Source organism: Amblyraja radiata, chromosome 3 (genome assembly GCF_010909765.2).
Source record: "Amblyraja radiata isolate CabotCenter1 chromosome 3, sAmbRad1.1.pri, whole genome shotgun sequence".
In the NCBI taxonomy this organism is placed as follows: domain Eukaryota; kingdom Metazoa; phylum Chordata; class Chondrichthyes; order Rajiformes; family Rajidae; genus Amblyraja; species Amblyraja radiata.
The window spans coordinates 19,713,189-19,726,764 of NC_045958.1; the positions used below are offsets into that span (position 1 = coordinate 19,713,189).

Genomic DNA, 13,576 nt, shown 5'->3' on the forward strand with positions numbered 1-13,576 from the left:
GCTTCAGTGCCCTCCATAATGTTTAGGACAAAGACCCAGCATTTATTTATTTGCCTCTGTACTCCACAATTTGAGATTTGTAATAGAAAAATCACATGTGGTTAAAGTGCATATTGTCAGATTTTATTAAAATATATTTTTATACATTTTGGTTTCACCATGTAGAAATAACAACTATGTTTATACATAGTTCCCCCCTATTTCAGGGCACCATAATGTTTGGGACACATGGCTTCACAGGTGTTTGTAATTGCTCAGGTGTGTTTAAAGGCCTCCTTAATGCAGGTATATGAGAGCTCTCAGCACCTAGTCTTTCCTCCAGTCTTTCAATCACCTTTGGAATATTGTATTGCTGTTTATCAACATGAGGACCAAAGTTGTGCCAATGAAAGTCAAATAAGCCATTATGAGTGAGTACAAGAAAAAAACTGAGAGACATCAGCCAAACCTAAGGCTTACCAAGATCAACGGTTTGGAACATCATTAAAGTAAAGTAAAGTAAAGTAAAGTAGCCTTTATTGTCATTCAGACCTTTCGTCTGAACGAAATTTAGTTGCCTTGCAGTCATACATATAATAAAAATGACAAAAACACACAAACACAAATTTAACATCCACCACAGTGAGTTCACCAGGCACCTCCTCACTGTGATGGAAGACAAAAATCTTAAAGTCCTTGTCTCTTCCCTCCTTGTTCTCCCTCTGCTCCGAGGCAACCTGTGAGCTCCCAACGCTGTCGTCCTCCGAGGTCAGGTCGCCGCTGCTGCCGGAACGCCACAGCTCCGTTGTAGGGTCGCCGCTGCCACCGGAACGCCACAGCTCCGTTGTTGGGTCGCCGCTGCCGCTGCCGCTGGAACGCCACAGCTCCGTTGTCGGGTCGTCGCTGTCGCCGGAACGCCACAGCTCCGTTGTCGGGTCGTCGCTGTCGCCGGAACGCCACAGCTCCGTTGTCGGGTCGCCGCTGCCGCTGGAACGCCACAGCTCCGATGTCGGTTCGCCGCTGCCGCTGGAACGCCACAGCTCCGTTGTCGGGTCGCCGCTGCCGCTGGAATGCCACAGCTCCGATGTTGGGTCGCCGCTGCCGCTGGAACGCCACAGCTCCGTTGTCGGGTCGCCGCTGCCGCTGCCGCTGGAACGCCACAGCTCCGTTGTCGGGTCGCCGCTGCCGCTGGAACGCCACAGCTCCGGTGTCGGGTCGCCGCTGCCACCGGAACGCCACAACTCTGATGCCGGGTCGCCGCTGCCGCCGGAACGCCACAGCTCCGGTTGCTGCTGGAACGCTGCCCCAGCTCCGAGGCCGCCAGCTCCGCCATTAGGCCTCGGCGCAGACGGAGACGGACACGGGGGATACGACAAGAGAAGTCGCATCCCCCCGAAGGAAGAGACCAAAAACACGTTTCTCCCCCCCACACCCACACACAACATAATAAAATAAAAATAAAACCAGAAATTAACTAAAACAGGACAAAAGAACAAACAAAAAAAAGAAAAAACAAACGGACTGCAAGCGAGCCGCAGCTGCTAAGGCAGCGCCGCCATCTTAAAAATTAAGAAGAAAGAGAGCACTGGTGAGACTAATCGCAAAGGGACTGGCAGGCCAAGAAAGACCTCCACAGCTGATGACACAAGAATTCTCTCTATAATAAAGAAAAATCCCCAAACACCTGTCCGACAAATCAGAAACACTTTTCAGCAGTCAGGTGTGGATTTGTCAATGACCACTGTCCGCAGAAGACTTCATGAACCGAAATACAGAGGCTACACTACAAAATGCAAACCACTGGTTAGCTGCAAAAATAGGATGGCCAGGTTACATTTTGGCAAGAAGTACTTTAAAGAGCAACCACAGTTCTGGAAAAAGGTCTTGTGGACAGATGAGGCGAAGATTAACTTATATCAGAGTGATGGTAAGAGCAAAGTATGGAGGAGTGAAGTAACTGCCCAAGATCCAAAACATACCACCTCATCTGTGAAACACGGTGGTGGGGGTGTTATGGCCTGAGCATGTATGGCTGCTGAAGGTACTGGCTCACTTATCTTCATTGATAATACAACTGCTGATGGTAGCAAAATGAATTCTGAAGTGTAAAAACACATTCTATCTGATCAAGTTGAAACAAATGCTTCAAAACTCATTGGCCGGCGGTTAATTCCACAGCAAGACAATGATCCGAAACGTACTGCTAAAGCAACAAAGAATTTTTTTAAACTAAAAAATTGTCAATTCTTGAGTGGCCAAGTCAATCACCTGATCTGAACCAATTGAGCATGCCTTTTATATGCTGAAGAGAAAACTGAAGGGTAAGCTGAAGATGGCTGCAAGTCAGGCCTGGCAGAGCATCACCAGAGAAGACACCCAGCAACTGGTGAAGTGCATGAATCGCAGACTTCAAGCAATCATTGCATGCAAAGGATATGCAACAAAATACTAAACATGACTATTTTCATTTACGTGACATTGCTGTGTCCCAAACATTATGGTGCCCTGAGATGGGAGGGCTGCTGTATTAACACTGCTGTAATTTCTACACGGTGAAACCAAAATGTATAAAAATTACCTTTATTAATATCTGACAATGTGCACTTTAACGACATGTGATTTTTTTCTATTACAAATCTCAAATTGGGGAGTACAGAGGCAAATAAATAAATGATGTGTCTTTGTCCTAAACATTATGGAGGGCATTGTATACTGTCAAAAGGATATGATCAACCTGGAGAGGATGTAGAAGAAATTCATAAATTTGTTGGCAGGACTGGAGGACTTGAGTTATAAGGAGACATTGGGTAGGCTGGAACTGTTTTCACTGCAGCGAAGGATGCTGAAGGACAACATTATAAGCATTTATAAAATCATGAGGAGCATGTGTTTTACAGGTGATGGAAAACTGAAACAATACAGAAAATACGGGGCAGGGATTTAGATTCTTAGATCACTGGGATCTGTTTTGGAGTAAGGGGGGAACTGTACAAAAGGAACAAAATGCATCTTAACAGGTGGGGGACCAGCATTCTGGCAGGCAGGTTTGCCACTGCTACACGGGTGGTTTTAAACTGAATAAGGGGGGTGGGGTGTCAAATGCGATAGTCGAGGATGGAGTTAAAGGGAAAGGGTTTCTTAAATGTGTGAGCGGAGAGACAGAGGGGTGTAAAATGAGGGTAGAAGCAATAGGTAGCAAGGTGAAAAGTAAAAGTGGCAGGCAGACACATCCAGGGCAAAAATCAAAAAGGGTGACTTTTCAACATAATTGTATAAGGGGTAAGAGGGTTGTAAAAACAAGCCTGAAGGCTTTGTGTCTCAATGCAAGGAGCATTCGTAATAAGGTGGATGAGTTGAATGTGCAGATAGCTATTAATGACTATGATATAGTTGGGATCACTGATACATGGCTCCAGGGTGACCAAGGCTGGGAGCTGAACATCCAGGGATATTCAATATTCAGGAGGGATGGACAGAAAGGAAAAGGAGGTGGGGTAGCGTTGCTGGTTAGAGAGGAGATTAACACAATAGAAAGGAAGGACATTAGCTTGGAGGACGTGGAAACGCTATGGGTAGAGCTACTAAACACTAAGGGGCAGAAAACGCTAGTGGGAGTTGTGTACAGGCCACCTAACAGTAGTAGTGGAGTTGGGGATGGCATCAAACAGGAAATTAGAAATGCGTGCAACAAAGGTAAAACAGTTATAATGGGTGACTTCAATCTACATATAGATTGGGTGAATCAAATTGGCAGGGGTGCTGAGGAAGAGGATTTCTTTGAATGTATGCGGGATAGTTTTCTAAACCAACATGTAGAGGAACCAACGAGAGAGCAGGCTATTCTAGACTGGGTATTGAGTAATGAGGAAGGGTTAGTTAACAGTCCTGTTGTGCAAGAGTGACCATAATACGGTTGAGTTCTTCATTAGGATGGAGAGTGACATAATTAATTCAGAAACAAGGGTTCTGAACTTAAAGAAAGGTAACTTTGAGGGTATGAGACGTGAATTGGCCAAATTAGACTGGCAATTGATTCTTAAAGGGTTGACGGTGGATAGGCAATGGAAGGCATTTAAAGACTGCATGGATGAACTACAAAAATTGTTCATCCCAGTTTGGCAAAGGAATAAATCGGGGAAGGTAGTGCATCCGTGGATAACAAGGGAAATCAGGGATAGTATCAAAACAAAACATGAAGTATACAAATTAGCCAGAAAAAGCAGCCTACCAGAGGACTGGCAGAAATTCAGAGCCCAGCAGAGGAGGACAAAGGGCTTAATTAGGAAAGGGAAAATAGATTATTAAAGAAAACTGGCAGGGAATATAAAATCTGACTGCAAAAGTTTTTATAGATTGTGAAGAGAAAAAGATTAGTTAAAACAAATGTAGGTCCCTTGCAGTCAGAAACAGGTGAATTGATCATGGGGAACAAGGACAAGGCAGACCAATTGAATAACTACTTTGGTTCTGTCTTCACTAAGGAAGACATAAATAATCTGCCGGAAATAGCAGGGGACCGAGGGTCAAATGAGATGGAGGAACTGAGTGAAATCCAGGTTAGCCGGGAAGTGGTGTTAGGTATATTGAATGGATTAAAGGCCGATAAATCCACAGGGCCAGATAGGCTGCATCCCAGAGTACTTAAGGAAGTAGCCCCAGAAATAGTGGATGCATTAGTGATAATTTTTCAAAACTCTTTAGATTCTGGAGTAGTTCCTGAGGATTGGAGGGTAGCTAATGTAATCCCACTTTTTAAAAAGGGAGGGAGAGAGAAAACGGGGAATTACAGACCAGTTAGTCTAACATCGGTAGTGGGGAAACTGCTAGAGTCAGTTATTAAAGATGGGATAGCAGCACATTTGGAAAGTGGTGAAATCATTGGACAAAGTCAGCATGGATTTATGAAAGGTAAATCATGTCTGACGAATCTTATAGAATTTTTCGAGGATGTAACTAGTAGAGTGGATAAGGGAGAACCAGTGGATGTGTTATATCTGGACTTTCAGAAGGCTTTCGACAAGGTCCCACATAAGAGATTAGTATACAAACTTAAAGCACACGGTATTGGGGGTTCAGTATTGATGTGGATAGAGAACTGGCTTGCAGACAGGAAGCAAAGAGTAGGAGTAAACGGGTCCTTTTCAGAATGGCAGGCAGTGACTAGTGGGGTACTGCAAGGCTCAGTGCTGGGACCCCAGCTATTTACAATATATATTAATGATTTGCATGTGGGAATTGAATAGTCTACAGGAAAGTAGACTATTATCTGAATGGTGGCCGATTACGAAAATGGGAGATGCAACGAGACCTGGGTGTCATGGTACACCAATCATTGAAGGTAGGCATGCAGGTGCAGCAGGCAGTGAAGAAAGCGAATGGTATGTTGGCATTCATAGCAAAAGGATTTGAGTATAGGAGCAGGGAGGTTCTACGGCAGTTGTACAGGGTCTTGGTGAGACCACACCTGGAGTATTGCGTACAGTTTTGGTCGCCTAATCTGAGGAAAGACATTCTTGCCATAGAGGGAGTACAGAGAAGGTTCACCAGACTGATTCCTGGGATGTCATGACTTTCATATGAAGAAAGACTGGATAGACTCGGCTTGTACTCGCTAGAATTTAGAAGATTGAAGGGGGATCTTCAAATCAAATCAAATCAACCTTTATTGTCATCTTGCAAGCAACAGTTGTACAGTGCAAAATGAAAAGACGTTTCCCAGGGAATAGCGGAGCATCGCACATGAAATTTAAAACGTTTCACACATAATAACACTAAAAACAATCCAGTCCCTGATGGAACAGTATAAATAAATAGTTAAAAGCAGGTAAAACACAACGTTAAAATACAATAAACCAATCATAAAAATGTCCGGGGCAGCTGATTTGAGTGGCCAGTGCCAGTTATTAAAGTGGCCAGTGCCAGTTATTAAAGTGTCCGTGCCAGCCGCAGAATCAAGTGACTGAGTACAGAGTGACTGTTTAGCAGCCTCACAGCCTGTGGTAGGAAGCTGTTTAGCAGTCTTGTAGTCCGGGATTTGATGCTTTGATATCTCTTGCCTGATGGCAGGAGATCCAGGTGTATGTGGAGGGGGTGCAGTTTGTCCTTAGCAATTCTCTGAGCTTTTTTCAGACAGCGGCTCTGGAACAGTTCTTGTACCGAGGGTAGGGAGACGCCAATGATCCTCTCTGCTCCCCTCACTACCCTCTGCAGAGCCTTCCTATCCGAGCAGTTGCAGGTGGAGTACCACGTATTTATGCAGCACGTGAGTACAGACTCCACCGTACCCCTGTAGAAAGTCCTGAGGATGTTGGTGGGGAGTGAGGCCTGTTTTAGTTTCCTCAGGAAGTGCAGTCGCTGATGGGCCCGTTTGACGGTCCCAGTGGTGTTCCTGGACCAGGTGAGGCTGTCTGTAATTTGCACACCGAGGAACTTTATGCTCTCCACTCTCTCCACTGCAGTGCCACTGATGTTGAGGGGTGTATGCTTTGGCTGCGCCCTCCTGAAGTCGACAACCATCTCCTTCGTTTTGTCGACATTTAATTCAGGATTGTTTTTGCTGCACCAGTCCACTAGTTGTTCCACTTCCTCCCTGTACATTGACTCGTCATCTCCGCTGATGAGTCCCACCACTGTTGTGTCATCCGCGAATTTTATGATCTTATTGTCCCTGAATCTGGCAGCACAGTCATGTGTGAGCAATGTGAACTGATCTTGTAGAAACGTACAAAATTCTTAAGGGGTTGGACAGGCTAGATGCAGGAAGATTGTTCCAGATGTTGGGGAAGTCCAGAACAAGGGGTCACAGTTTAAGGATAAGGGGGAAATCTTTTAGGACCGAGATGAGGAAAACATTTTTCACACAGACAGTGGTGAATCTCTGGAATTCTCTGCCACAGAAGGTAGTTGAGGCCAGTTCATTGGCTATATTTAAGAGGGAGTTAGATGTGGCCCTTGTGGCTAAAGGGATCAGGGGGTATGGAGAGAAGGCAGGTACAGGATACTGAGTTGGATGATCAGCCATGATCATATTGAATGGCGGTGCAGGTTCGAAGGGCCGAATGGCCTACTCCTGAACCTATTTTCTATGTTTCTATACCAAGAAAGCAATAGAGATAAAGTTCCAAGGTACACAAAAAAGCTGGAGAAACTCAGCGGGTGCAGCAGCATCTATGGAGCGAAGGAAATAGGCAACGTTTCGGGCCGAAACCCTTCTTCAGACAGGGTTTCGGCCTGAAACGTTGCCTATTTCCTTCGCTCCATAGATGCTGCTGCACCCGCTGAGTTTCTCCAGCTTTTTTTGTCTGAAGAAGGGTTTCGGCCCGAAACGTTGCCTATTTCCTTCGCTCCATAGATGCTGCTGCACCCGCTGAGTTTCTCCAGCTTTTTTGTGTACCTTCGATTTTCCAGCATCTGCAGTTCCTTCTTAAACACGAGATAAACAATGTTTTTCATTTATTTATTCACGGCATGTGGATGTCACTAGTCACGTTGAGATTTATTGTCTTTTGTTGCCTAGAACGTCTTGTTTTTTTAATATTATAGATAGACTCTGTTAAATGTCACCGATGGACATTATGGAACCAGAGAGGGTCACGTTAAATGAGATTACAATACAGATATGTCATGGTTTACTAATTCTGGCAGCTTGCCATTACATTAACTTAACCATTACATTAGCATAGGCCATATAAGAATGATGTTAATTGCATATTGGTAAATTTAGTGAAAATTTTAAGTGTATTCTTAATGTATTTTCCTTTTATTCATCCAACAGGTTTCATTTCTGGCACAGATATCAGCCCTAGGATTGGGGGTCTATCAGTTAGTGAAAACTCAAGATATAAAAACCAAGCTGACAGATTATATCATGTACATGAATGGAAGAGAGGAATTGACCGTAGGTGTTCCCTTCAAGATCAGTGTGTTGGAAAGCTCTACTGAAGACATTATTATTGAAAACACAAATTTAAAAGCTTGGTTTTCAGGCTCGAAAGGATTCTTGGAGGTAAAGATTTCTAAATATGTTTTTTATCCGGTATATAACTCCTTAACCAGGTGCCAAATTGATCAGTTATCCAATAATCGCTCGCTGTTATTTATTAACCTTTTGTTATCACATTTATATTTGCAACCAGAAGTCAAACAAAAAGCAAAATATTATAACTGTTGACAATGTTAAATAAAAAACAATTTCTCCACTCCCCTTCCATCTACATCCTTTCATCTAGCTTCACAATTAAGAGCTCTTCAATCCTTTTGTGTCACACCTTTTTTCTTTATATCTCTGGCCTTTGTCCAACCATCTGCCTAGCAAAACCCCCTTCACCTGTATCCACCTATTATTTGTCAGGCTTTGTCCTGCCCCTCCTCTTCCAGCTTTATTTCCATTCACACAGGCCACAATCAGTCTGACGAAGGGTTCCGACCCGAAACATCACCTATCCATGTTCGCCAGAGATGCTGCCTGACCTGCTGAGTTACTCCAACACTTTGTGTCATCTTCAGATATATTATCTGGGTGTTTAAAACATTACCTTTGCTTAAATGGCCACCTGCAGCATTCTGCAAAATGTCATTTCCTTTGTCCAGCTATATAATTACTGTGTGGGAGCGAACTGCAGATGCTGGTTTACACCGAAGATAGATACAAAACGCTAGAACAACTCAGCGGGACAGGCAGCATTTCTAGATAGAAGGATTGGGTGACATTTCTGGTCGAGACCCTTCTTCAGACTGAAACGTCCCGACCCAAACGTCACCCATTCCTTCGATCCAGAGATGCTGCATGTCTATCTAAATAAATAATGTGTCAAGAAGAGTGGGTCAGAGGCAAACTGTCATGCAGCAAATGACTATTCTCCTGCTTAGAAACATAGAAACATGGAAAATAGGTGCAGGAGTAGGCCGTTCGGCCCTTCGAGCCTACACCGCCATTCAATGTGATCATGGCTGATCATCCAACTCAGTATCCAATACCTGCCTTCTCTCCATACCCCCTGATCCCTTTAGCCACAAGGGCCACATCTAACTCCCTCTTAAATATAGCCAATGAACTGGCCTCAACTACCTTCTGTGGCAGAGAATTCCACAGATTCACCACTGTGTAAAAAAATGATTTTCTCATCTCCGTCCTAAAAGACTTCCCTCTTATCCTTAAACTGTAACCCCTTGTTCTGGACTTCCCCAACATCGGGAATAATCTTCTTGCATATAGCCTGTCCTAACCCTTAAGAATGTTGTAAGTTTCTATAAGATCCCCCCTCAATCTTCTAAATTCTAGTGAGTACAAGCTGAGTCTATCCAGTCTTTCTTCATATGAAAGTCCTGCCATCCCAGGAATCAGTCTGGTGAACCTTCTCTGTACTCCCTCTATGGCAAGAATGTCTTTCCTCAGATTAGGAGACCAAAACTGTACGCAATACTCCAGGTGTGGTCTCACCAAAACCCTGTACAACTGCAGTAGAACGTCCCTGCTCTTATACTCAAATCCTTTTGTTATGAATGCTAACATACCATTCGCTTTCTTCACTGCCTGCTGCGCCTGCATGCCTACTTTCAATGACTGGTGTACCATGACACCCAGGTCTCGTTGCATCTCCCCTTTTCCTAATCGGGCACCATTCAGATAAAAGTCTACTATCCTGTTTTTGCCACCAAAGTGGATAACCTCACATTTATCCACATTATACTGCATCTGCCATGCATTTGCCCACTCACCCAACCTATCCAAGTCACCTTGCAGCCTCCTAGCTTCCTCCTCACAGCTAACACTGCCCCCCAGCTTCATGTCATCCGCAAACATGGAGATGTTGCATTCAATTCCCTCATCCAGATCATTAATATATATTGTAAATAGCTGGGGTCCCAGCACTGAGCCTTGCGGTACCCCACTAGTCACTGCCTGCCATTCTGAAAAGGACCCGTTTACTCCTACTATTTGCTTCCTGTCTGCCAGCCAGTTTTCTATCCACATCAATACTAAACCCCCAATACCGCTTAACTCCTAAACCCAAGTCTGTCTATCATATCAAAGCCTCAGTGGGACTTTGATTGAATGCTCTATACTTAATTAAAGCAGTGCACGTTCAATAATACCTTCATACCATCTAGGACAAAGCAACTCAATTGGTGTTCTATCTGACACCCGGCATTTAATTGCCAAAAACTATACCATCTACAGGATGAACTGTAATTAATCTCCAAGATTTATTTAATGGTGCCACTAAAGTTCCCAATTTCTACCACCTGAAAGAAAATACAATGGATATACATCAATGCCACCAGCTGGATGCTTACTTTTTTACTCTTAACTCTAAGAATCCTCTCCAGTAAATGTTAGGTTCACTAGGATCAATAGTTCCCAAACTTTTCCCTGCTTTCTTAAATAGAGGCACAACATTAACCATCTTTCAGTCTTCTGGCACCCCACCTGTATCTAATGATCACTGCTCTGTTAGCTTTACGATAGTTATGGATAAAGGCAGGGCGGGGCCACGAGTTACCATTCTGAATTTGGGCATGGCCAACTATTATGATATTAAACAGGAACGATTGGAGCAGGCACAAGAATCACAGACAACAGCCTACACAACAGGTACAACAGCCTGTACCTTTATCTCCTGTCCCCCTCCATTACTCGGACTCCTCCTGAATATTCTTGAGCCCAAGACTCACACTTGCCCTCAACACAGCACTTCACCCAATAGGCTGTTCCGCTGCACCTCAACTTTTTATTAGTTGCTCAGTTAGCCAAATTGGATGCTTCAAACAAATCAATGGGCTTACTTGTCAAGGCTCCTGCTCCGACCTGAAATTGGCGTGACCAAACCTGCCCATAGTCTTGATTTTCAAGGTTTCGCTCCTGTTCCAAGCTGAAATTGACTTGCCCAAACCAATCAATTAGTTTGCTTTTCAAGGCTCCTGCTTTGACCTGAAATTAACTTGCTCGAACATGTCCACAGACTTGCTTTTATAGGCCCTTACTACTGCTCTGACCTGAAAATGAATTGCTTCAAACCAATCAACGGGCTTGCATTGAAGGCTCCTGTTCCTGCTCTGACCTGAAATTGTCTTGGTACTATCAAGTTGCCGTGACTTTAGGACCAACTTCCCCGGATGAATTGCAGGCGCTGGTTTGCTTACTATTTAAAATACATCTAATCACACATGGTTTTGATGCTGCATTTGAGTAACTACCGGTTCAATTATGAATACTTCCTTTGTATCCTTTGAAAGGGGGCGCCGTCCTGTATGGTATGGCTGCCCAGCCTGCAGCTGTTCGTTTTTCACTCTTTTTAAAACATTTTAGTTAGTTAAAGTGTTTTTGTTCTGGAGTTCTAGTCTTTTTTATGTGGGGGGTGGGTGGAGGGGGGGGGGGAAGGGGGGGGGGGGGAAGGGGGAAACTACCTTTCAGGGTCCCTACCTGGTCGGAGGGGCAGCTTTTCTCCGGGCTGCACCGTCGACCCGTCCTCGCGGCCTACCAGCGGGCCTGGAGCGGCGTTTCCTGAGGGGACCGCCCAGAACCACGGTTTCGGCGGCGGCACAGTGCTGGAGCGCTATCGCGGAGCGGAGCGGGAGATGCCTTGCCCGGGTCGCGGCGCTGGTGCTCCGGTGAGCTGAGACCGCCGAGAAAAACATCGCGGAGCTGCGGGTCTGTGGAGCGGCCAGCTGCGGGTGGCGGCGCTGAACTTTAACATCGGGAGCCTGGGATCTCTAGCTGAGATCTCCAGTAGTGGAGCTCCATCTGGCGCGGCCTTGTTGACTTCGGAAGCCGCGGTCTCGAGTAAGGAAGCGGCCGTTCCAGGTGTCCCATGCCGCTGAGAAGATTCTCCCGACGCCGGAGCACCATCACCTGGCGAGAACGGCCTGGAACATCGGGCCTCCATAGAGGCGACTGCGGAGGCCTCAATAGGCCGGACTATGGGTGGACATGGGGATGGGACTGGACTTAATGCCTTCCCTCATAATGGAAACCATTGTGGGGGGATGTTTTCTATGTTAAAGTTCTTTATTATTGTCATGTTTGTATATTTTTTTTATGTGCTGCACTGGCAACAAAAATTTCACTACACCTACGTGTATGTGACCAATAAAATAACCTTTGAACCTTTGGTATCTCCGCAGAGAGAGAGTTTAAAATTCTGACCACTGGGTCGGGTAAAGAAACATTTATTTAGTGTAAGATTGCTTGGAGGAACTCATGAACAGCCTGGAAGTTTTAGATGACTATGTTGTTGAAACTCAAAGGGACTGGAGTGGGGAAGAAAATAATTAAATTATATTTTACAATTATTGAAATAGAATTTAAATTCCTTTCTTGTTCTATTAGAAAGTATATACCAAGGAGGATGAAAGGGAGCATCTTATAAGTATTCAGTTCTGGTGGTATGGCACCACAAGCAATCGGGATAAGAGTGGTGCCTATCTCTTCTTGCCGAATGGAGAAGCTCAGGTAAAAACAAATGTCCAGTACTTTATTTCAATATGAGCAAAATACTATGAATACTGGAAATGTAAGTAAAAATATTCAAAGATCTCAAAGATCTTCCTTATCCATATGCAGTATCCATGATTATTAAAGGTCTGAATGTTTTACATATTTTCTTAAAATCCCTCAAAATGTGTTGAAAATTGTAACTTGTTCAAAAGCCTTAATCACATATTTTATTTGCAAATGATCAACTCTTCTGAAACTGACAGGTTAAGTTTTGGCCGTTAAATTGGAAGAAAGATGGTGGCAGTTGAAAAGTAAATATTGATCAAAATTGATCTTTCCTGTTTTTGAGTAATTCTTCCAAGTATTTTGTCATCCTGTTACATATTTATTTTGCAGCCCTCCATTAAGCTCCAGCAAAGAAAAGTTGTGTTTGGATTGCATTAAATAAATCTTAAATAAAAATACAATTTCTAATGTATTTTGAATACATTTTAGAAATAGCTATAAATGCACCAACAATGATCAGTGTAACCTTCTTTTACAGCCATACACTTCTTCAGAGCCTCCCATTCTGAAAATAACGCGTGGCCCACTTTTCTCAGAGGTAATGTGCATCTACCAGCACTTCACGCATTTGGTGCGGCTCAGCAATGTGTATGGTAGGAACATCTACAACTCCATTATATTACGCCTCCTATAATACTCTTTTATGAACTTTTAATGCTGCTGCATCTTCTAACTATTATATATTTCTGAAAATGCATGAAATTATAGGAAAAATGAAAGATGAAGTGGCAGTTTGTATTATGAGTGGTTCCATAACAAAATGTTGATAAGATTTGGGTTGTATTAATAACTGTGTTATATCAATTTTCAAAATAGCTGTTGAAACAAATGTGAGCAATATTAAAGCAAGAAATAGAAATAGTTTGCTCAAATTGATCCTCTTTATCAGTTGAAGTATTCAAGTCTGTTCTCATTCCATCTCAATAAAGTTGCTTAACTTGAATTTCTGTGCATGATAGTTTATAGTTTACATTCAAATGCTTACTCAGCTTTAGGTACCAGGTTTAGAAATACTTCACCTAATCTGGATAATATTTAAAGAGCTGATCTAAAATGTTTACTTATTTTCATCTTCATATAGATAAATGTGAGGAT

The 13,576-nt window shown here is 43.6% G+C and overlaps 1 protein-coding gene across 1 annotated transcript in view; it reads left to right on the forward strand.

Annotated features, from left to right (window-relative positions):
* Positions 1–13,576, forward strand: part of man2a1 (mannosidase alpha class 2A member 1) — a 107,419-nt gene that overhangs the window by 45,190 nt on the left and 48,653 nt on the right. Inside the window, exons 14-16 of the mRNA XM_033017411.1 lie at positions 7,754–7,984; positions 12,308–12,430; positions 12,960–13,074. Of these exons, the coding sequence (XP_032873302.1) occupies positions 7,754–7,984; positions 12,308–12,430; positions 12,960–13,074 (469 nt within the window). The remainder of the gene's footprint in view (positions 1–7,753; positions 7,985–12,307; positions 12,431–12,959; positions 13,075–13,576) is intronic.